This window comes from Phocoena sinus, chromosome 20 (assembly GCF_008692025.1).
Source record: "Phocoena sinus isolate mPhoSin1 chromosome 20, mPhoSin1.pri, whole genome shotgun sequence".
NCBI classification, from domain to species: Eukaryota; Metazoa; Chordata; class Mammalia; order Artiodactyla; family Phocoenidae; genus Phocoena; species Phocoena sinus.
In genome coordinates, this window is record NC_045782.1 from 15155134 (window position 1) to 15177073 (window position 21940).

The following is a 21940-nucleotide window of genomic DNA, read 5'->3' on the forward strand; positions in this document are numbered from 1 at the left end:
TGTTTTATCTTTCGCTTGTTGGTTTTGATTTATGTTTTTTTTCGTAGAAATTAGAACTTTATTATATTATAAACATTTCCAGAATATAAACTGATTTTGTATTAAGACTTTTTGAAACATTTAAAACTGTATGTAACTTAAGCTTATTATATAATGTATGTCATTTTCCACTTTCCAATCTAGAAAATCTATAGCAAGTTAGATTTAATGAAGGAAAAAAAATATCAATGTAAACTGCTTCACAGAGAAAACTAATGAATATAAAAACACCCACCCCAAACTAACACCCAATCAAGAAACAGATTCTATAAAGCCTATTAATCCTCCAATTTAAAATAAATGACCTCCCAAGGGAAAAATACTTCCACCATCATAGCAATTTGATGAATAAAAGCAGAGCCACCCTCATCAAGGGAAATTACATTATGTATAAGAAAAATGTAGTAATGATTTTAGGAGCAGAAAAGTAATTTCCATTTTGGAGAGCAAGCACACTAAATGTTTTCTGTTCACTTAGCCTTTGTACCTGTTCACATGAAAAGAGCGATATGAACATAGACATCATAAAACCAAGCTCCTTAACTATTTCTTCAGTTTAACCTCAGGAGAACCAATGCAAGAGCTTCAAAATCCAAGGGCAGACTGGTCCCAAAGCATCTCCTCTTCTGTCCTTTCTTTCCCTTGTTCCTTTTTCTCTTTTCTACGCTTATGTTCCTCTTTCTTAGAGGCTACACCTCAGCTTTTTTTCTCCTTTCGGTTCTTAAGCTTTTCTGTACTGACTCTGACTGTTTTCACCTCTGTTTCTTTGGATGCTCTTGTGTTTGTCTAAATCTATTTCCTCATAAGCTTTCTTCCTCTTATGCTTGGGCCACTCCTCCTCTGGTTTTTCCTGGCCTTCCTCTGGGTATCTTTCTCTCTTCTGATGTATCTGTTTATAACTAGCTTGATGGGCACTGGCACTGTTTTCTGAGGAGAGGTGCCTGTAAACTCCAGATCCTACACTGTATGAGCCACAGTTTTACTCTTGTTGACTAAAGTTCAGGGATACTGGTTTTCCTGAGAAACAGTCCCTGGTGAATTGACAGTAGTTCAGGGAGTCCAGTCTCAGCCTGCTGTCATGAGCTGATAGTCACTGAGGTAACCGCTTCTCCACTGCTTGTGAAATATTGCACGGTCTTCGGTAGGTCTGGACGGGTTCATAAGGGAGTCTTTGATCAAACATTCTACACCTGGGTCTAGAATTAACCTCTTATTTGTATCCACAGGTTTCCAAATAATCCTCTCACCTTTCTGAAACAAGTCTTTGGCTCTAAGCCTCTGGCTTTCTGCACTTTGATATAATCTTCAAGTTCATCTTGAAAAGAGTCAGATGTCTTCCTTGAATACTTCATTAGGTTGACAAAGGATTCTGCTTATCAGGTTGAGAACTTGGTGGAGAAATTTGATCATATTCACCCATTAATTACTTCAGTTTTTTAGCATGAACTTTCCCCAAATAGTGAGACTGTGCAACAACTGAGGAGCTAAAAACCATAATGTAGAGATTAAAAAATCTATTTTTGTCCAATACTTCACTCCCATTCACCTCATAATGTGAAATCCATTGTGATTCAAATTATGGCACTATTCCTTATAAGCCTTTTATAAAAGGTATCTGTAAAAAGTTCATTCTTTGCTCATTCAATGTGGTATCTTCTCTGAGGCAGGGGTGGCCATCTACAACTACCGTCTCCCTCCCCGCCAATGCCAGCTGGTGGATAGGCCAAGGTGGAGGAGGCAGAGAGGCAGGGACAACCGCTGCCTCTGCCGCCACCGAGCAAGCGTGGTGGGAGCAGGAGGTGGAGATCGGACTTCCTGAGAGGAAGTCGCCACCACCACCAGCGGCTGAATGGACAGCACCACCACAAGGCCGCCATAGCTGCAAGGTGCGCCACTGATTTATGTTTTTGATGTCACAGTTTACATCTTTCTATCCTGTGTACACATTAACAAATTACTGTAGTTATATTTATTTTGATTTATTTTCCTTTTACTCCTTTTAAAGTTCTGAAATTTTACATCCTCAATATACACTTTTATAATCAGAAAAAAGTGGTAAATTTATTTTTATAAACACGATTGTACAATCATTCCTGAAAACAACAAACCAGGGATCTTTTCCATCAGATTAACTGTAATCAAACATATAAACTAACCTATGAAAAATCCTGCACTTTAAGATTTCTTGGTCATAAGACATAACCAAGCTATGAGAAAATAGTTTGCTTTAATTCACTATCTTTAACTATTTTAAAGTAAAAGCATGTAACAGATTTAGTTCCCAAGACTACAAATCTAATTTGCATGCCTATAGACCTGTACTGTCTAACAGGGTACCCCCAGCCACATGTGACTATTTATATGTAAACTTATTGAAATGAAATACAATTTTAAGGGACTTCCCTGGTGGTCCAGTGGTTAAGACTCGGAGCTCCCAATGCAGGGGGCCCGGGTTTGATCCCTGGTCAGGGAACTAGTTCCCGCATGCCAGAACTAAAAGATCCTGCATGCCACAACTAAAGATACCACATGCCACAACTAAAGATTCCGCATGCCGCAACGAAGATCCCACACGTGGAAACAAGGAGCCTGCATGCCACAACTAAGACCTGGCACAACCAACTAAATAAATAAATATTTAAAAAAAAAAAGAAAAATACAATTTTAAGTTCAGTTCCTCAGTTACATTAGCCACATTTCAAGTGCTCAAAAGGCATGGAGACACAGAACATTTCTACCAATGCAGACAGTTTTATTTGCTTGTGCTCCTCTAGACCTTTCCCTTGGAACCCAAAGCAGGCTTAAAATACAGTTCCTGAACGTAGAACAACTTCATAATTCAAAACATTTGTAAGTAAAATTTTTTAAAGTGATTATGAAAGACTATTTATAAAAGTTGAAGATGCCAAATGTATGCCTAAAACTCTAAGAATTTCTTTAAGACATCTCACTCATTTGAAATTATCCAAAGGCAGTCACATCTTCTGAAGTTGCTTTATTATATAAGCATAAAAACTCTCACTGTGAAGTAATTCTATCTTGTGAACTACAATAAAAAGCTAGAAAAGTCTGGCAAAAAGAAACCATTTCACAGAAACTGCAGAGTTTAGAGAGGTTTCTTTCCGAGCAGTACAATTAGCCAATGAATACTTTCTAATCAGATAAATATTAAAATATATCAATGATACCTAACAGGACCATTAATGCAATTTCGCTATCACCAAGGGGCACATATATGCATCAGCCAGCATAAGAGTGTAAAAATAACCCATGGGCAGAATATATTAACCAGCTTTTTTATATTTATACCCAAGTTTCTTAAGAAAGTAATTAGGATCTACCAGTAGGAAGAAGAATCAAGAGAAAAAGAATTTAAGACACTTAAGGATACTTTCAAATGGAAGAAACACTTTGCAAACCTCAAACTGAGATGAAGAGATCAGAGGAGAATGGCATTATGGTAATCGCCAAATCTCTATTTACTGCTGTTATCAAACTTTAAAATAAATATGATTTGTCAAAATTACACATGGATTTTTTTTTTTTTTTTTTTGCAGTACGCAGGCCTCTCACTGTTGTGACCTCTCCCGTTGCGGAGCACAGGTTCCAGAGGCGCAGGCTCAGCGGCCATGGCTCACGGGCCCAGCCGCTCCGCGGCATGTGGGATCTTCCCAGACCGGGGCACAAACCCGTGTCCCCTGCATCAGCAGGCGGACTCTCAACCACTGTGCCACCAGGGAAGCCCTACACATGGATTTTTACTTTGATGTGTTGTTTTCAATTCTTGGTCACTCCTAGAATGCTTCAATTAAATATTCTTGTTTTTAAATAAAGTTTAATGGAATGCTCTTATAAGAAGGAAAAAAGAAAAGGATATTGGGCTTGTGGGGGGAAGCCTGGGGAATCAAGAGCAAGAAGATAGCCATCATCTTCAGTTACAGTGACAGTTCAATTACCCACCTGGCTCACTTACATTGGGAATGTTAGTGAAGTTATGGTGGTCCGCTGCTTTAAGCACAGTTCAATTTATGAGCAACAGAATGTGTGCATAAAATTAAACTACTACAATATGTATGCAGCCTGACAGCTAATTCTTAAATCTAACTCAAAGTAATAAGTATCCTAGGTAAAGGTAAGTAACTCATAAATGCTTCAGAGACCATCTATAGATGGTAAATCTAGTAATCACATATATATTCCAAGTGCTTAACAAATACTCATTAATAATAAGACATAGATACCTCAAACTTAATTAATACTATAGTGGAAATTTTTTTAGACCTAATTTAACAGAGCAAATACAATATACCTAAGCTAATATATATAAAAATTACCAGATAACCAAAATGAAAACTATGTAATAAACATATTGCTCCCCTTAGCAACCAACATAAAAAATAAAAAGCTGTAATTTGGTATAGAAATTGAGGTAAAACTTTGATCAAAATTTACTACATAGTAATAAAGAACATGCTTACCTAGTTCAATACACGTTATACCAAGAGACCATACATCTACTTTTCCATCATACTGTCCTTCATCCATGGCTAAAATTACTTCTGGGGCCATCCTAAAAAATAAAATGTCATTTAAATTAAAGTTAAAAAAATGTATACTTTTCTTTTAAAATGTAATGACTATCTACATGGAGAACACCTGGTGTGAATTCCAGGCAATATATCTGGACATTAAGAATTTTTATAATATGAAATAAATGTATTACAGGTTGTGAGGTAAATATTTACCTTTGCATATACAGTGTGAGACTCATTCTCACCATGTGTCATGATCTTATAACAGCATCCTAAAGGAAGGATGCCCTAGAGGAGGGCTGTATTCTGCATCCGTTCAAGTCTGCAAATTCTAATACTGTATAGCCTTTAGGCCAGTGATTCTCAAACATTTTGGTCTCAGGATTCCATCTAATTTTTGCTTGAAAGATGGAATTTTACCATTGGCATTGAATACCATCAGTTGTTTCCCTTGAAATGACAAACTCACTCCATTTATTTCAGGAAGTACCTATCACAATATCCAACGCTGAATAAGCATAGCTTGTCAGCCTTTCTTTCAAATTAGAATAGTGTCCCATGATAAAAGTGGCTAGGGCAGCTCACAACTAAAACAATCACAAAATTATCAACTTTATAACCAACCAACGATGGTGTCTTGGTGATAAAATGAAACACAGGACTTCCCTGGCAGTCCAGTGGTTAAAGACTCCACGCTTCCATTCATTGCAGCGGGGGTGGCAGGTTCGATCCCTGGTCGGGAAGATCCCACATGCCACTCGGCGCAGCCAAAAAAACACAAAAACCAAAACAAAAAAACCCAAAAAAGCCTACAAAAAATGAAACACTAATTCATGTCTTCAACTAGAGTCTGTGGTTCTTGATGATACTTTACCTTATACTTCATATGTATTTGGTATTAAGCACAGATAGGTACTTAGAACAGTTGCTGACGGCTTCAATAAGAGTATTACCAGGTATCCCTGTGTGTGTTTGTGTGTGCGTGCACATGTGCATTTGTGTAAAGACATATAAATATGAACCTAGTTCCTGTGTTCCAAGTACACTATATACAAATTAACCAATATGTTTACTTTATTGTAAACTTTCAATTGTCAATGTGTTCTTTAAGATGCTGAAGGAAGTTTGAGAAATTATCAAGAAAAGTTAAACAAGTAATTTGTTTTTTTATTGCAGAACTTTTGAGGGCCTTTTAAATATCTAATATTCATCATTAATATCTAAAGAGGGGAAGCACTGAGAAATATTATACACTCACAGAACCCTTTTTTATGGGGGGGACTCTATCTAAACTAGGGTTTTACATAGAAATTTTTGGTCATCTAGAGCAGTGGTCTTCAAATTTTTTATTCATTTATTTACCTTCAATGAATTTATAAAAACTGTGTATCCCTTGCACACTTTTTTTTTCTTGCACACTTTTGAGTTGATATGTAAATTTTATAAATTTAATAGTTGCAAAGGATATAATGCACAGTGTATGTATGTATATTGTGTACGTGCTTTAAAAATATTAAAAACTTGGGAGTTGCAGAATTAGTTCATTCAATTTATTAAAAACACTGCCCTATAATCTAGTTAGCAAAATCAGTCTTCATGGTCATATCAATCAGTCAAATCAGAATCACCTTCTGCCAGAAAAAAGTCTGAATTCAATGCAAATAACATGTTTATGTGTCCCCACGACAACCATGTCAGTTATGAATTCTGCACTAGAAAAAAAGGAGAGAAGGAAGATAATTGGGGAGAAAGAAAAAGCAAAGGGTAAAAGGAATGGAAGGCAGATGACTGGAAAGGTACAAGGACTTGCCAAGAGTTTTGTCCTGACTCTTCAATATATCTGACAGATGCTATATCTTCTCAAATTGTTCCTCTGGTGTTATTTTGAGGCTTTTACACCACAGAGCAATGCATCACTGTAATATTCAGGGTGGGTTAGAAGCCTTTCTTTTATGAGGCAGGAGAAGGGAGATTTGAAAGGCAGGTGAGAAAGATGACGTAGTGGGCCTAAGACACAGCTCTCAGCATACATAGAAAAAGAGGATACATTTGAAAGTTGAAGATCTGGAAAATTATTCCCTTCAAACTTGCTGACATTAATAATGAATTATTCATGGATAAAATTAGATGATGTCTAGAATGTTTCAAAATAACTGAGGGGAGAGGAACAAAGGGAGAGGTGAGTGCATAGGGCAGGACTAGCCATGGGGATAAAGTTGCTGGGCTAAATGAATGATTCGTAGGGTTCATTATACTTTTGTCTAGTGTTATATTTGAAATTCTCCATAATAAAAAATAAAAACAAAAAACCCCAGAGAACTCCAAGTCCACTACCAGTCTTTAGGTACTCCTAGTCTGAAGATCAATGATATATAGTAAATATAAATCTAAAGAAAACACACACATTTCCACTTAGCATTTCTATCTTTTCCCCACTTGAATTCTTATTGAATGTTTCCACTCCCACACCCAATATATGATGCAGATAATCATAGGAAGGAAACTGTAGGGGGGACAAATTTTAAAAATGGGGGATGTAAGGGGAGCACTCCAAATCTGTATTTGAAACTAACTGTAATGCTTAAAGTTAAAATGTCCAAAATAACATAATATTTTCAGGAAAAAGACATCTTAAAGACGCACAACCACACACAATATCAATTATGAAGATCAAATCCAGATAAGATTATTCTTACCAATATGGCGTTCCCACAAAAGAATTGGCAGGAGATGCCATGGAAGCGGAGCCAAAGTCAGCAAGTTTCACCTGGCCTGGCTCTGTCAGAAGGATATTTCCTGCTTTGATATCTCTGGGTTTAAGGAACACAGAAAATTATTTCTCTTTCCTTCACTGGGTTGTGTAAAAAAAAATGATAAAAATCAAATAAAAATTTGTAAAACAGAGAAGGAGAAATCAAAATAATTAAGTCCTAGGATAATCTCTCATTTGGGATGAGAATTAAGATCCAAATTAGAATACAAAAAATACAGAATCCATATATAGTAACAATTTTGTAAAAGAGAAGGCAAAATAGCAGTAAAAACAAGACAGAAAATCAGGTAATTAAAGTGTATAGTCTTCATCTGAGGTCCTGTTTATTGGTACAAATAATGGTTTTAAAAATTAAATTTAAATAGCAGACCACTCCTTCCTAATTTTAAGATTTCTGAGTAACCTACTTAATGTAAAAAAAAAAAAAAAAAAAAAAAGAATTTCATGCCCCCAATTTAAAAAAAAGGATTATTCATATCATTTCCACCCTTAGGATATGAAATGAAAACAAACATATGGATAATGTAATATCCATGATCCCAGAAAATTATGGATATTTATAAAATGGGACTGTATGTCCAACGGGCACCATAACATACACTTAACCTTTCAAGCTTCCGAGCACTTGTCAATTCTTACTATTGTAATGGACATAATACTAAATTAATCTATTTTCCTTCCATTTGTTTTTTAAAAATGAAGAGATACTTTAGGGAATTCCCTGGCAGCGCTTTTACTGCCTTGGGCCTGGGTTCAATCCCTGGTAAGGAAACTAAGATCCCACAAGCTGTGCGGTGCGAAGACCTTAGGTTATAATTCTAAATCTTCTATTCACTTACTTACTAGTATGTAAATTTCTCTTGGACCTTACAATCCTAATCTTAAAAAAAAAAAAAATCACATTAACTCGCAATTGACTCTACTATATAGTTTAACATTTATTGCTTGATTCACATATATAATCAAAAAATGTTAATTTCCTTCTAAAACAGGTAAAACCAATACCAATGCTAAAAATGCATTATGGAATGGCTTAATTTTACTATTCATTATCAAGGATCATCAAGGATCAATACTCAAAGCATAAAAAGTATTAAGTATCTTTTATTTATCCCTATCATGGAATAAATCTGGCATTATCAGTTACCAGGAAGACAAGATGTAGGTTTAGTTCTAGTCTAAATCCACCTGGCTTTGTAAACTTTGGGAAATTAGTCACAAATTGGGGCATCAGTTGCTTCACTGGTAAAATGAAAAAAGTAAGACTATATAATCCCTAATGTCTTTTCCATTCCCCAAATTAAATGATTCTACAATTAATTTCAATTAAATGTGCACAAATCTACAAAGTGCACATACAGGCATACCTAAGAGATACTACAGGTTTGATTCCAGACTACCCTAACAAACAGAATACACAATAAAGCAAGTCATATGAATCTGTTGGTTTCTCAGTGCATATAAAAGTTATGTTTACACTATACTGTAGGCTACTAAGTGTGCAGTAGCATTATCTCTAAAAAAACAATGTATATACCTTAATTTTAAAATATTTTACTGCTAATAAATGGCAAAACAATCATAATGGTAACATCAAAGATCAATGATCACAGATCACCATAACAAATAAAATGATGAAAAAGTTTGAAATACTGTGAGAATTACCAAAATGTGACAGAAACACAAAGTGAGCAAATGCTGTTGGAAAAATGGCACCTAGAGTCCTGCTTGACACAGGGTTGCCACAAACCTTAAATTTGTAAAAAACGAGGTATCTGTGAAGTGCAATAAAGCAAAGCATAACAGAATGAGGTATGCCTGAACTTCGGAAAATCCAGCAACATGTGTAGACAAAGATTAAAATTATCCTAAACAAAGAGATCAAGTGTACTAGTATGTACTTTTAAACATGGACAATCTAAAAAACCTCAGTTTATAAGAAATGGTTTTATTTGGCTATAACCAACAAAACTTTCAGGGTTAATAAGTGAATAATGTAACAAGCCATTTGCTTGTTAATATATAATAATTTTCAAAGTGCTTACCTATGGATCATGGTATGAGAATGTAAGTAGGCTAATCCCTGGAGAGCACCATGTGTAATTGCTGCTATTTCCACTTCTTGTAATGGCTTTTTGTGAACTTAAAATAAGAAAGTTATTTGAAAATATTTATTATAAAGAACATTTTTGTTTAAAAATACATACCTAATATATAGGGCAATTTTTAAAAACTAACATTTAGCAAGATGGGATTTCCTTCCAAAGATAATAAAATAATGCTATTGAACTTTTCAACTAGTATACAGTTGTGCCTAGCTGTTAAAGTATACAGTCCACAGTCAATTTTCCTCTAAGCTAACAACATTAAGCAATTATTTGGTGATTACAAAAACAAAAGTAATAAAAGTTCTCCCTTTATTCTAATATCTTCATTCTGAACAGAAGGAACAGATGGAGCTGAATGACAAAGATTCCAAAAAAACTTAAGTCAAAATGAGAGAAAAATCCCTTTTTTTTTAAAATCCCTTTTTTTATGCTATTACATTACATTTAATGAGGACAGTGCATACTATGCAGAGAATATAGAAAGGTTAAGATTTTTATTCTTTCTGGAAAATTTGTACATTACTTAAGAAACCTCTTATTGAATTCTCATTTTATTTTGCTAATACTATTTTTTCTTAATGATTAAAGGGAACCTACCTTCTAGTAAATCTGAAGCAGATCCTAAACAATATTCCATTACAAGCTACATGGGAAGAAAAATTATATAAGTATTAAAATATATTATTAAAAAGATTCTACTTGAGATAAAATAAATTCACCAAGGAGATCAAGAAGACAGTTTGAAGTAAAACAAACCCTAATCACCATTTACCTTAAAAAATGAGTATTTACGTATCTAGTAATATATTAAGTGCATATGTAAAGTTAAGCTAATGACACATTAATCTTTTACAATACCAACATATAATCATTTGTATAAGATGTGTATTTCATATATAACTACTACTAAAACTATAAAGGAATATACATATTCTGTTACTATTAATCTATAGTACGAAAGCAATACTTTAGTAATCGCTAGGAAGCAAAAAACTGTCCTTTGGAACTATATATACAAAGCTTAGGTTACAGTTAAAGCAAACACAGAGCACCTTCTATGTGCCAGATATTTTATATATATTAAAGCTAATTAAGGGACTTCCCTGGTGGCGCAGTGGTTGGGACTCCACGCTCCCAATGCAGGGGGCCCGGGTTCGATCTCTGGTCAGGGAACTAGATCCCACATGCATGCAGCAGCTAAGAGTTCGCATGCCACAACTAAGGAGCCTGCCAGCCACAACTGAGGAGCCCGTGAGCCACAACTAAGGAGCCCACCTGCCGAAACTAAGACCCAGTGCAACCAAATAAATATTTTAAAAAAAACTAATTAAATTCTCACAACCACCTTATGAGGTAGGCCCTATTACTATCCTTATTTTACAATGGAGAAACATGAGAGACAGAGAGGTAATCTCCCCAATGTCACTGCTTTTTCTTTAACCACAGTCTTGTATTTAGGAGTACTGCCATCGCCACCAAAATTAAACTGGATAAAAATGCACCAAACATTACAAATCTAGGTTCAGGATACTAAAATGATAATTAGCTGTGACTTACTGATTATTCAAAATAAGGGACATTCCCATTTAAAGAAAATTTAGCCTCTCTCTTAAAAGATACAGTTATGCCCACAATTCTACAGTATTACTACCGTTTCACCTCAGCGGTAACAATGGGGCAAAATTAATCACCACTCCTTGTAACAAAGTGTCTCAATTCTCTAGCATTAGTATTATTCAGCCAAGGAATCATAATCAGTTCAAATTTCACCAGGACTCAGCAGGACTTCACCAAGATCTTTGTGGTTAAATAGATTACAATATGTTTATGTCAAAGATAGGCTACATTTCATCCTCAAGTAACAGGATTGCTTTCACAATGTTTGATAAACCATTTGAAGAATGATACTACTAAAAAATGTCAGAGAACATTTTACCATGTACCATGTAATATATTATTAAAAAGATTCTACTTGAGATAAAATAAATTCACCAAGGAGATCAAGAAGAGTGTTTGAAGTAAAACAAACCCTAGTCACCATTTACCTTAAAAAATGAGTACAAGAAATGTACATAAAGGTCAGCTAAATCTCTGCAGTAAACTCACAAAACATACATTCCCTCTCCTGCCTGGGAGTTCTAGGAAAAGCTGCTCTCCCTCTCAGAATGAACTAACATTTCAAGGTGTTTCTGCATGGCCTTACACAACCATTTTGAGACATTCTTGAAATAATTAACTCTAAACAGAAACCAACTAAAATTACAGCAAGAGGGAAGCATATACCTACCCATGCTGTGTGCTCACGTAAATAGCAGCCTTTGTATTCTATACTGTTGGGATGTTTTATTCTTTGTAGAAACTTGACTTCCTTAATAATATCCTGCCATTTCTATGGGGAGGAAAAAAACGAATAAAGGAAAAAATGATGAACAGCTGCTCTTCCTGAGAAAGTTATATAAGAAAAAAGTTATCAGATTAAGAAGGGTTATTGAGAACATTAAACTTCATTTGTAATATGTAAATATCAAAATAATAAATTAAAAAGTTATGGTCATATAGTTTATAACTCAATTACATAATTTATAAAATTATTTCATTCAAGGTAGGACAAATTTTAGTTTGGTAAAACTTATTATCAATGAGTCTTATTAAAATTTTATAACCACACACCATGCTGATGAAAACTATATACCATATTTAGTGATTTTTCTTCAAAAGTTCATCTTCCCTTCTTATTTGCAGCTTTTTGATGTATAATTTACATACCATAAAGTTCATCTATTGTGTTTTTGGGTTATGTGTTCTACCAAATGTTAAGGTTTTGTTTGCTTTTTAAATTCAAACGAAGATTTAAACTCGTAAGTGCACACTTCCTAAAATAAAATGCTAGAGAACAATTAGTTATTATATGGGAAAGTTCACAGAAAAAAAAAACAGTATGAAAACATTTCCCTACATATTTTACTAAGAGCATTCCTAAATGACACCTACCAGGAAATACAGATAAACCTTCAGCCATAAGCTACTCCATGACAACCTTAGACACTTAGGCCATGTCCTAAACATAGTTACTCTTAAGAAGCAACCAGAGAACTCTAAAAATACTGTTTACTGGGTCTACACCCAGAGACTCTAGAGGCTTAGCAGCTGTGGGGTGAGAATGAGGAATCTGTTTTTTGTTCTTGTTTTCGTTTTTTCAACCTTTACCACTGACTTGGGCCAGATTTCTAAAAGCAGGGAAACTGGCATAATAGGAAACTTTAAAAAATGTTTTGTACTAGAATGTAAGATCATATATCGCCGATGTTATTTCACAAGCCCTCAACAAAATATAGCAAAATATGTTCACAGTGTTTTATATAAAATGTGTAAGATATAAGATGCTAAACTGAGAAAATGTTTCATGGCCTTTAAATTTCAAGTCTGAATGATATTTGAAACTTTCAAAACAAAACAAAACCCTGCAATTTTCAATTGAAAAAAATTTCATGAAAGACGTTAATATCAGATGTGAAAAAATGATGCCCTAAATGAAACTTTTTGTTCTAGGTGTGACTAATCAGACTCCAACACAGTACAAGTTTGCCTATGAAAGCTTAGTTCAGAAGTTGTGCTACAGAATAGAATATAAATGAGAGTAATCCTGTAAGAACCTGAGTTTTTTAGGTATCAAAATGATGGAACAGTGATACAATCATAATAGTGTTATCATATTCATAGTGTGATCATTACAAAAACAAGATTTATCATAAAATAAAGAGATTCCAAAAAAGTAGAAAACCAAACTCTTTAAAAACTAAAGACTGATCCAGCAATTCCAACTCTGGGCATATACCTAAAGTACTGAGAGACTAAGGACTCAAAAAAATATTTGTGTAACCCATATTTACAGCAGCATTATTCACAATAACCAAGAGGCAGTAGGAACCTAAGCATCCATTGACAGATGAATGGATGGATAAATAAAATGTAGTGTTTTACACACACACACACACACACACACACACACACACGAATATTAGCCTTAAAAAGGATAGAAAATTTGACACATACCACAACATGGATGAACTCTGAGGACATTATGTAAAGTGAAATAAGCCAGTCACAAAAGGACAAATACTGCATGATTTCACTTACATCAGATACTTAAAGTAGTCAACTTCATAGAGACAGAAAATAGAAGAGTGATATCCAGGGGGTGAGGGGAGGAGGGAGTGGGGAGTTATTGTTTAATGGGTAAAGAACTGCAGTGTTTCAAGATGAAAAGAGTTCTGGAGATGAATGGTGGTGATGGATGCAAAACAATGTGAATGTCCTTAAAGCCACTGAAGTACATACTAGAAAATGGTTATCATGGTAAATTTGTTATGTGTATTTTACCACAATTAAAAATAATTACATTGAAAAATTAAAGACTGACAGATCCTAGGTTTTAAAAGTAGACTATATTTCATAAAATAAATTTATGCAATTAAACAAAATAAATATACTAAAAAGCACTACTCACAATATTAGTGAACTAAAGTATACTCAGTGTAGTATCAATAATTGTATTTTTTTTATTTTTCAGACTAGATATATATTGTCTGCTCATTAAAGTTTGCTTAAATCAGCCCTTAATGTCTGAATCATTAAAAAAATTACATCCAATGTAATTTACTGTTAAATGCATCTTATTCTAGTTTACTCTTTTAGAAACTGATAAGCCTTCTATGATAAAGATAAAGTAATATATTATACCACAGTTAAAAAACTAACAGCAGGGGGACAGGTAGGCTTTTGGAATGCCAGTAATATGCTGCTTATGGCTCTAGGTACAAGTTAAAAAGGTACACTCAGTTTGTGAAAGAAAATACACTGAGATATATTCTTTTTTTTTTTTTTTTTTTTTTTGTGGTATGCGGGCCTCTCACTGTTGTGGCCTCTCCCGTTGCGGAGCACAGGCTCCGGAAGCGCAGGCTCATTGGCCATGACTCACGGGCCCAACCGCTCTGCGGCATGTGGGATCTTCCTGGACCGGGGCACGAACCTGCGTCCCCTGCATTGGCAGGCGGACTCCCAACCACTGCGCCACCAGGGAAGCCCTGAGATATATTCTTAATATTCATATACTTTTAGGTATGGCTACACTTTTTTGAAAAAATTCCCAGCTACCCTCAATTAAAAACAGTATGTCGGGCTTCCCTGGTGGCGCAGTGGTTGGGAGTCCGCCTGCCGGTGCAGGGGACACGGGTTTGTGCCCCAGTCCGGGAGGATCCCACATGCAGTGGAGCGGCTGGGTCTGTGGGCCATGGCCACTGGGCCTGCGTGTCCGGAGCCTGTGCTCCGCAGCGGGAGAGGCCGCAGCAGTGAGAGGCCCACGTACCGCAAAAAAACAAAACAAAACCAAAAAAACCAAAACGGTATGTCTTTTTCTAACATGTCAAGAAGAATATAAATATTTCACCTACCTCAGTGGACTGCTTTCCACTATAAGACATTTTCTTGATAGCCACCACTTCATTGGTGCGCACATCTCGTGCCTAAAAAAACAAAGAAAGAACTATTGTAAAAATTAACAGATTAAATCTGGGCAATAATTTCTTTGAGAATAAAAGCATTTATGAGCTACCATGTCAAAAGGAACATTGAAACTGCCTTTAAAGAACATTAAAAACAAAAAAACCCAATAACCATATAGTGAAACGTATCAAATCATCCAGGAACTGGTACTTTGGAAAGAAATATAAAGCAGGATTTATCTTTGAGAGATCTAGTTAAGAGGACAAAACAGAAATTTGAATAGTACTATAACAGAGAGACAAAACAAGACTAGTATATATACAAGCCTATGCTAATCAATTTTGAAATCTCAATGAAACGGACAATTTTCTGGAAGGAATAAATTACTAAAACTGATCTAAAGAAGAAAATGTAAGAAAAACAAACAATGGTGGCAGACTGAAAAGAACACCAGTGAATTGTCTTTAAAATACTCTTGAGTGGGGATTTCCCTGGCAGTCCAGTGGTCAGGACCCTGGCTTTCACTGCCGAGGGCACGGGTTCGATCCCTGGTCAGGGAACTAAGATTCCGCAAGCAGCAAAAAAGCAAAACAAAACATAGGGACTTCCCCAGTGGTCCAGTGGCTCCGAGCTCCCAGTGCAGGGGGCCTGGATTCGATCCTTGGTTAGGGAACTAGATCCCATGTGCTGCAACTAAGAGTTCGCATGCCGCAACTAAAGATCTTGCATGCCACAACTAAAGATCCCACGTGCTGCAACGAAGATCCCACACACAGCAACAAAGATCTCACTTGCCACACGAAGACCCAACTCAGACCAATAAACAAATATTAAACAAACAAACAAACAAATATAAAATACTCTTCAGTGGTGGGCTTCCCTGGTGGCGCAGTGGTTGAGAGTCCGCCTACCGATGCAGGGGACACAGCTTCGTGCTCCGGTCCGGAAAGATCCCACATGCCGCGAGGCGGCTAGGCCCGTGAGCCATGGCCGCTGAGCCCGCGCATCCAGAGCCTGTACTCCGCAACGGGAGAGGCCCGCGTACCAAAAAAAACAAAACAAAACAACAACAACAAAAAAACTACTCTTCAGTGGAAAATAGTTTTACCAGGTAAACTTTTCAGGATGTAAGGGGGGAAAAAAAGGAAAGCTAGCCCATTAATTTTAAGAAAGCAGTATAACCCAATAACTAAAACCTCACAAACAGCACAAAATAGAAAGTTAGGTATCAATTTCACTTGTAAATATAGACAAGAAAACTCTACATAAAATTTTTAAAATATTATATGGCATTAAAATAATTTTTCATTTGGATAAAATACACTAATATATACAGTTTTTCATTTGGATAAACTTACAGAAATGCAAAAGATTCTAATACTAGAAAAAAAATTTCATAATTTACCACAATTTGTAAAAGTTAAAGGGGGAACAAACAAATAATACACACACACACACACACACACACAATTTATAAATGCTCAATAAATCCTGAAAATGCAGAAGTGCCCAACTCTAAATGTATTCAATTGCAAAGAAGGCCCAACTCTTAGGAAACAAATTAGAAAGGTTAATTCTTTAACATGATAAATCACCTCTATTGTGAACTACTGCTAATCAGGCTTAAGAATGCTAAAATGCTATCACAATTATTACTTAACATTGTTGAGGTAATTCTGAAAAAAGGTAATAAAAATGTAACAGAAACACGACAGTTAACTAGAAAAGCCAAACTTCCATGTGTTAAAAAAATGATTATATATTAAGAAGGCACATGAGACTAGCTGCAAAATATTTTAAATGGGTTCACTAAAAGTATCAGAACCACCTCAAATCATCTGTTGGAAGAACTCATCTTCAATTCAGATTTTTAATGAGTTCCCAAAGATAAAATGTTCTAAATTAGATTATGGTGATGGCTGCAAAACAGATATTTACTGACAATCGTTGAAATGTAGGCATTAAATTGGTGAACTTATGGTATGTAATTTATACTTTAAAACTTGTTTAAAAAGACAGCACATATGTAAATTTTATCTCAACAGAGTGGCTTGGGGAAAAAAAAAAAAAAAAGACACTCAGTTAAGTGCGCCCTGGGAAACTTAATCACATTCCAATTTCAATTACCGGTGTACTGGTTAGGAAACTGGCACCACTTATTGTAATGGGTGAAGTGGATCTATCCACAGACATCCTGCTTGAATATAAATTTATTTTTCCAAAATGTTCTCTGCTTATCTATCTACGAACCTCTTTATTTTAATCATGTCTAAAGAGCTATATTGCGCTCTTTTATAAGAGCTGAGATATAATTTACATGCCATACAATTCAACCATTTTAATGTGTACAATTCAGTGACATTTAGAACATTCACAGATATATGCAACCATCATTACAATTTTAGAACTTTCATCACCTCAAAAAGAAACTCCAAATTGTTCATTTAGAAATGGTCAAACGGTAAAATTTATGTGTATTTTACAATAAAATTCTTTTCTTCATTAAAAAAAAAAATCCATTCGGCACTAAGCAACAACTAATCTACTTTTCCATGTCTCTAGAGATATGACCATTCTGGACATTTCATATAAATGGAACTATGTAATATGTGGTCTTTTGTGACTGGCTTTTTTCAAGATTCATGACTAATGATATTATCTTTTTCATGTGCTCCTTAGCCATTTGTACATCTTTCTTTGAGAAATGTCAATTCAGATGCTTTGCCCATTTTTAAATTGGGTTGTCTTTTGATTGAGTTATAAGAGTTCTTTACATATTCTAGGCACAAGTCCCTTATTAGATATATGATTTACAAAATTTTTTCTCCTATTCTGTAGGTTGTCTTTTCAGTACTTTGAAGCACAGAAATTTTCATTTTTGATTAAGGTCTATTTATTTTTTCTTTTATTGCTCATGCTTTTGGTGTCACATCTGAGAATGCTCTGCCAAAACTAAAGACATGCAGATTTACCCCTATGTTTTCTTCTAAGAGTTTTATAGTTTTAACTGTGACATTGAGGTTTTGATCCATTTTTAGTTAATTTTTCTATAGTTTCTATAGTATGAGGTAAGGACCTAATTCCACTGCTTTGCATTAAACAGCTACACTTTTAATTAGCCTAAGACAAAGCTTAATTTAAAAGTGGGTATACTAAATGCAATGAAGTATACTGGATTAGATTCTAGAACAGAGAAGAGACAGCGGAAAAACTGGTAAAATTTAGTACACAGAATATAGTACATAGTTTAGTTACTAGTATCCTATCAATGTTGATTTCTTAGTTTTGATAAATGTACCATGATTACGTAACATATGAACATTAGGGGAACTAGATGAACATTATAGGGGAAAACACTACTAACTGTGAAATCTGCAAATCTAATATTATTTTAAAATACTAAATTAAACTAAAACTTGACTATTAAAATCCAAATGTACTAGTAATGATGATTAAAATTAAATGACCAAGTTAAAAGGAGATACGACTTTTGCTTATTCATGTTTTTAAAAAGCAAAAAGTAAAAATATTTAATGTTCACAAACATGTTTTTCCCTCCCTTCAGGATCACATATTGTGTTACTTAGTCTTCTCTAATCTAGAACAATTCCATAACCCCTCTTTATCTTTCATGATACTGACATTTTTGAAGAATACACAGTGGTATTTTAGAGAATGTAACTAAATTTGTACTTGTCTGAAATTTCTTCAAAATTAGATTCTGATTATACACCTCTGGCAAGAATACTATAAGAGGGATATTGTGTCTTTCCCAGGGTATCATATCTGGAGGTATACAATGTGTCCACTCCTCATTGGTGTTACCAATTTTCATCACCCACTAAAGGTGCTGTCTGTGTTTTTCCAATGTGTATAGTTAAAGTTACTGTTTCCTACCTTGTATCTAACAATCTGTGGAGAGATACTTTAAAACCACGTAAACATCCTGCTCATCAAAATTTTCCCTTAGATTTAGCAAACATTAAAGATAATAGCCCAAAACAATCTTCACTATGACGATTACAAAATGCTCATTTCCTCCCCCAACCTCTACCATTCCCTTCACATTTATCAGTCAGGCATTCTATTATAAGGAAAACACCCCCCTTTTCATCCATCCATCCATCATCTATCATGGAAATTATGAAGTCCTATTTTATTAACTGGGTTATAATCCATTACTATCTTTATACTGATGTTCAAATTGTTCCAGATTTGGCCAGTGGGAGCCCCTCTAAGCTGGCTCCAATGTCTTTTTGACAGGCCCCATTTTTTTTTTTCTTTTTTTAAAGCACTTTTTAACTTTCTGGCACAAGGTCTTCTAAGGCTTATCATTTATGTTCCCTGCCCACTGCAACAAAATGAGACATTCCTCCAATAAGTTCTTGTTCCTTTGAGTCAGGAATTAAATTCGAGATCTGAGTGCTAAGTGTGCTCATTACTACTGGGTGTCATTACAAATAGAATCTTGCAGCAGACAGAGCTAGGAGATGCACACACACATATATGAGATATAATTATTTCATATTAACAGTGTTAATTCCTATCCAATCAAACCCACAGGGTTCTTCCTTACCTTCCCCACTTCCATATTTCTTTCCATATTTTCACAGTTAGGATCCTGACCCCAAACAACATCAACATTATTCATTACTCAATCCTCCTTCTTTTTTTTTTTTTTTTTTTTTGGTCACACCACGTGGCTTGCAGGACCTTAGTTCCCCGACCAGGGATTAAGCCCCGGCCACGGCAGTGAAAACGCCCAGTCCTAACCACTGGACCACCAAGGAATTCCCACTTAATCCTTTAACATATAGTTTCAGATCTGTCTCACCCATACAAATATGAAACAAGTCTATTAAGAAGGGTTCAAGATTTGCCTACAGTTTCCCTCCCAACCAGACTGAGAGTATACAGTTAAAATACTACGTACAAAAGTTACTCCTATTAGTTCTATTTTTCCCTTCAATGTGGTTATGTCTGAAATACAGTTGGGTTCATTGTTCCTGTTTGCCTTTGATGTCAGTGACAACCTTCCCCCCCATACATATTAATTTTAATTTTTAAGTAAAGTATTTATTATCCAAAGAGGTATATTCAAACAAGAATCATTCCATCCTCTATCTTCTCATATCCATTCCTACAACTATCACCATTTTATATGTTGGTTGTATAATTTATCTAATTTCACCAAACTATATATTTAATATCTGTATATTTAATATATATGAATTAAATTAAATAAAATCAATTTTAAAAATTCCTACCAGCATATTGAATGGCTATTTTTCAGGGATTTTCTCAGTGGGGTTCTTTTATTGGGCCCATTTCTAAGATTCTGTGTATATTTTTCCTTTTTTCTATATTTCTCTATATTAGTGTATTTGGAGAGGAAAGGTATAAGCATAAATTCAGACAAAACTGTAATACAGAAAAAGGGTTGTTTCTAAAATATCTATATCCTGGGTCCCTCTTCTCTATTTCGTGTCCAATCCAGGAATTAAACAAACGTGAGCAACATCAAACACACACATACACATGTGTACACAAAATTCTACAACTTATATACCTAAATGTTAATAGTAGCTGTCCGTGGGTAGTGAAATTATAGATGGAGTTTTTATTATTTTTGTCTCCAATTTATAATTGGGGTATAAACCAAAAGCTCAGATTGTTAAGAATTTGAACCATATATTCTCAAGGGAAATAACATTTTATTATTAATAAATTACTAAATTTAGTAATTAATAAATTGTAGTTTCGGTGCCCATAAAAAAAGACTAAACCCATAATACTGCCAAAATATTAAACATCTGTACAATACTTGCTGTTTGAGGGGGAAAAAACAATTTTTATACAAACAAGAAATCAATGAGTGGAGTTTTCCACTATAGATTAAGAAAGGAATACTTAGAGATGTTTTATGACTTTAGAATAGTATATCGCTGGCTCAATCTTAAAGTTACAGTCTTTAAAATAATAAAATATATTCCTTTAACTACCAATTTTATTTCCTCGAAATTTTAATTTCTAAAGTGTATATTATCTTTCTGAAGTAAAAAAAAAAAAAAAAAGAGTCAACAGAAACTTACATCCTCCCCACTTTTTGGGAAAAAGTCCCTTTCTGGTTACTAGTGAGTTAAAAAAACTTTTTATCTTTGAAATTATTTTAGACTTTGGGAAACGTTGCAAATATAGTACAGAGAGTTACCATATATCTTTCACACAGCTTTTGCCTAATGTTAATATCTTGCATAATAAAATTATCAAAACTAAGAAATTAACACCGGTAAAATTATTAACTACTAACCCCAATCACTACGCCACCAGGGAAGCCCGATTTTTCCATTTTAATTAATAAATATCTTTGGGGCTATACTTGAGATTATGCATATATCCTGTTTCATCTCAAACTTTAACCTACTAATTTTAGCATCTACTAGTGGATCTTGGCTGCAACAATTATTTCCCTTAGTCCTTCTACATTTAATAAAAGGAATTTTTATTCTTTATAAATATGTGTATATCTGTGTGTGTGTGTGCGCATGAGAGAGAGAGAGAGAGAGAGAGAGGAGTTCCTACTGATACCTCCAATTCCAATCCAACATACAACAGGGTTGTTTCTAGCCTTCCTCATTTCCTTACTCCTAACTTCTTTCTTGGACATTAAGAAAACCGCTTCTCGAGATAAAGATGGCAGAAGAGAAGGACGTGGAGCACACCTCCTCCCACAAATACATCAAAAATACATCTACAGGGCTTCCCTGGTGGCGCAGTGGTTGGGGGTCCGCCTGCCGATGCGGGGGGCACAGGTTCGTGCCCCGGTCTGAGAGGATCCTGCGTGCCACGGAGCGGCTGGGCCCGTGAGCCATGGCCGCTGGGCCTGCGCGTCGGAGCCTGTGCTCCGCAGCAGGAGGGGCCGCAGCGGTGAGAGGCCCGCGTACCGACAAAAAAAAACAAAAAAAATCTACATGTGGAAGAATTCT

General features: G+C 35.0%; 1 protein-coding gene and 1 pseudogene across 3 annotated transcripts in view; both read right to left on the bottom strand.

Moving 5' to 3' along the window:
• TAOK1 (TAO kinase 1) overlaps positions 1 to 21940 on the bottom strand; it is a 151309-nt gene that overhangs the window by 51414 nt on the left and 77955 nt on the right. For all 3 annotated transcript variants that reach the window (XR_004347492.1, XM_032616434.1, XM_032616435.1), the window contains 6 exons: positions 14903 to 14974; positions 11740 to 11841; positions 10050 to 10095; positions 9390 to 9486; positions 7268 to 7381; positions 4518 to 4609 (listed from right to left, as the gene is read on the bottom strand). Coding sequence is in view for 2 of the 3 variants with exons in the window: in XM_032616434.1 (XP_032472325.1) it covers positions 4518 to 4609; positions 7268 to 7381; positions 9390 to 9486; positions 10050 to 10095; positions 11740 to 11841; positions 14903 to 14974 (523 nt within the window). In the remaining variant the exon portion in view is untranslated. The remainder of the gene's footprint in view (positions 1 to 4517; positions 4610 to 7267; positions 7382 to 9389; positions 9487 to 10049; positions 10096 to 11739; positions 11842 to 14902; positions 14975 to 21940) is intronic.
• Positions 148 to 1465, bottom strand: LOC116745596 (annotated as a pseudogene).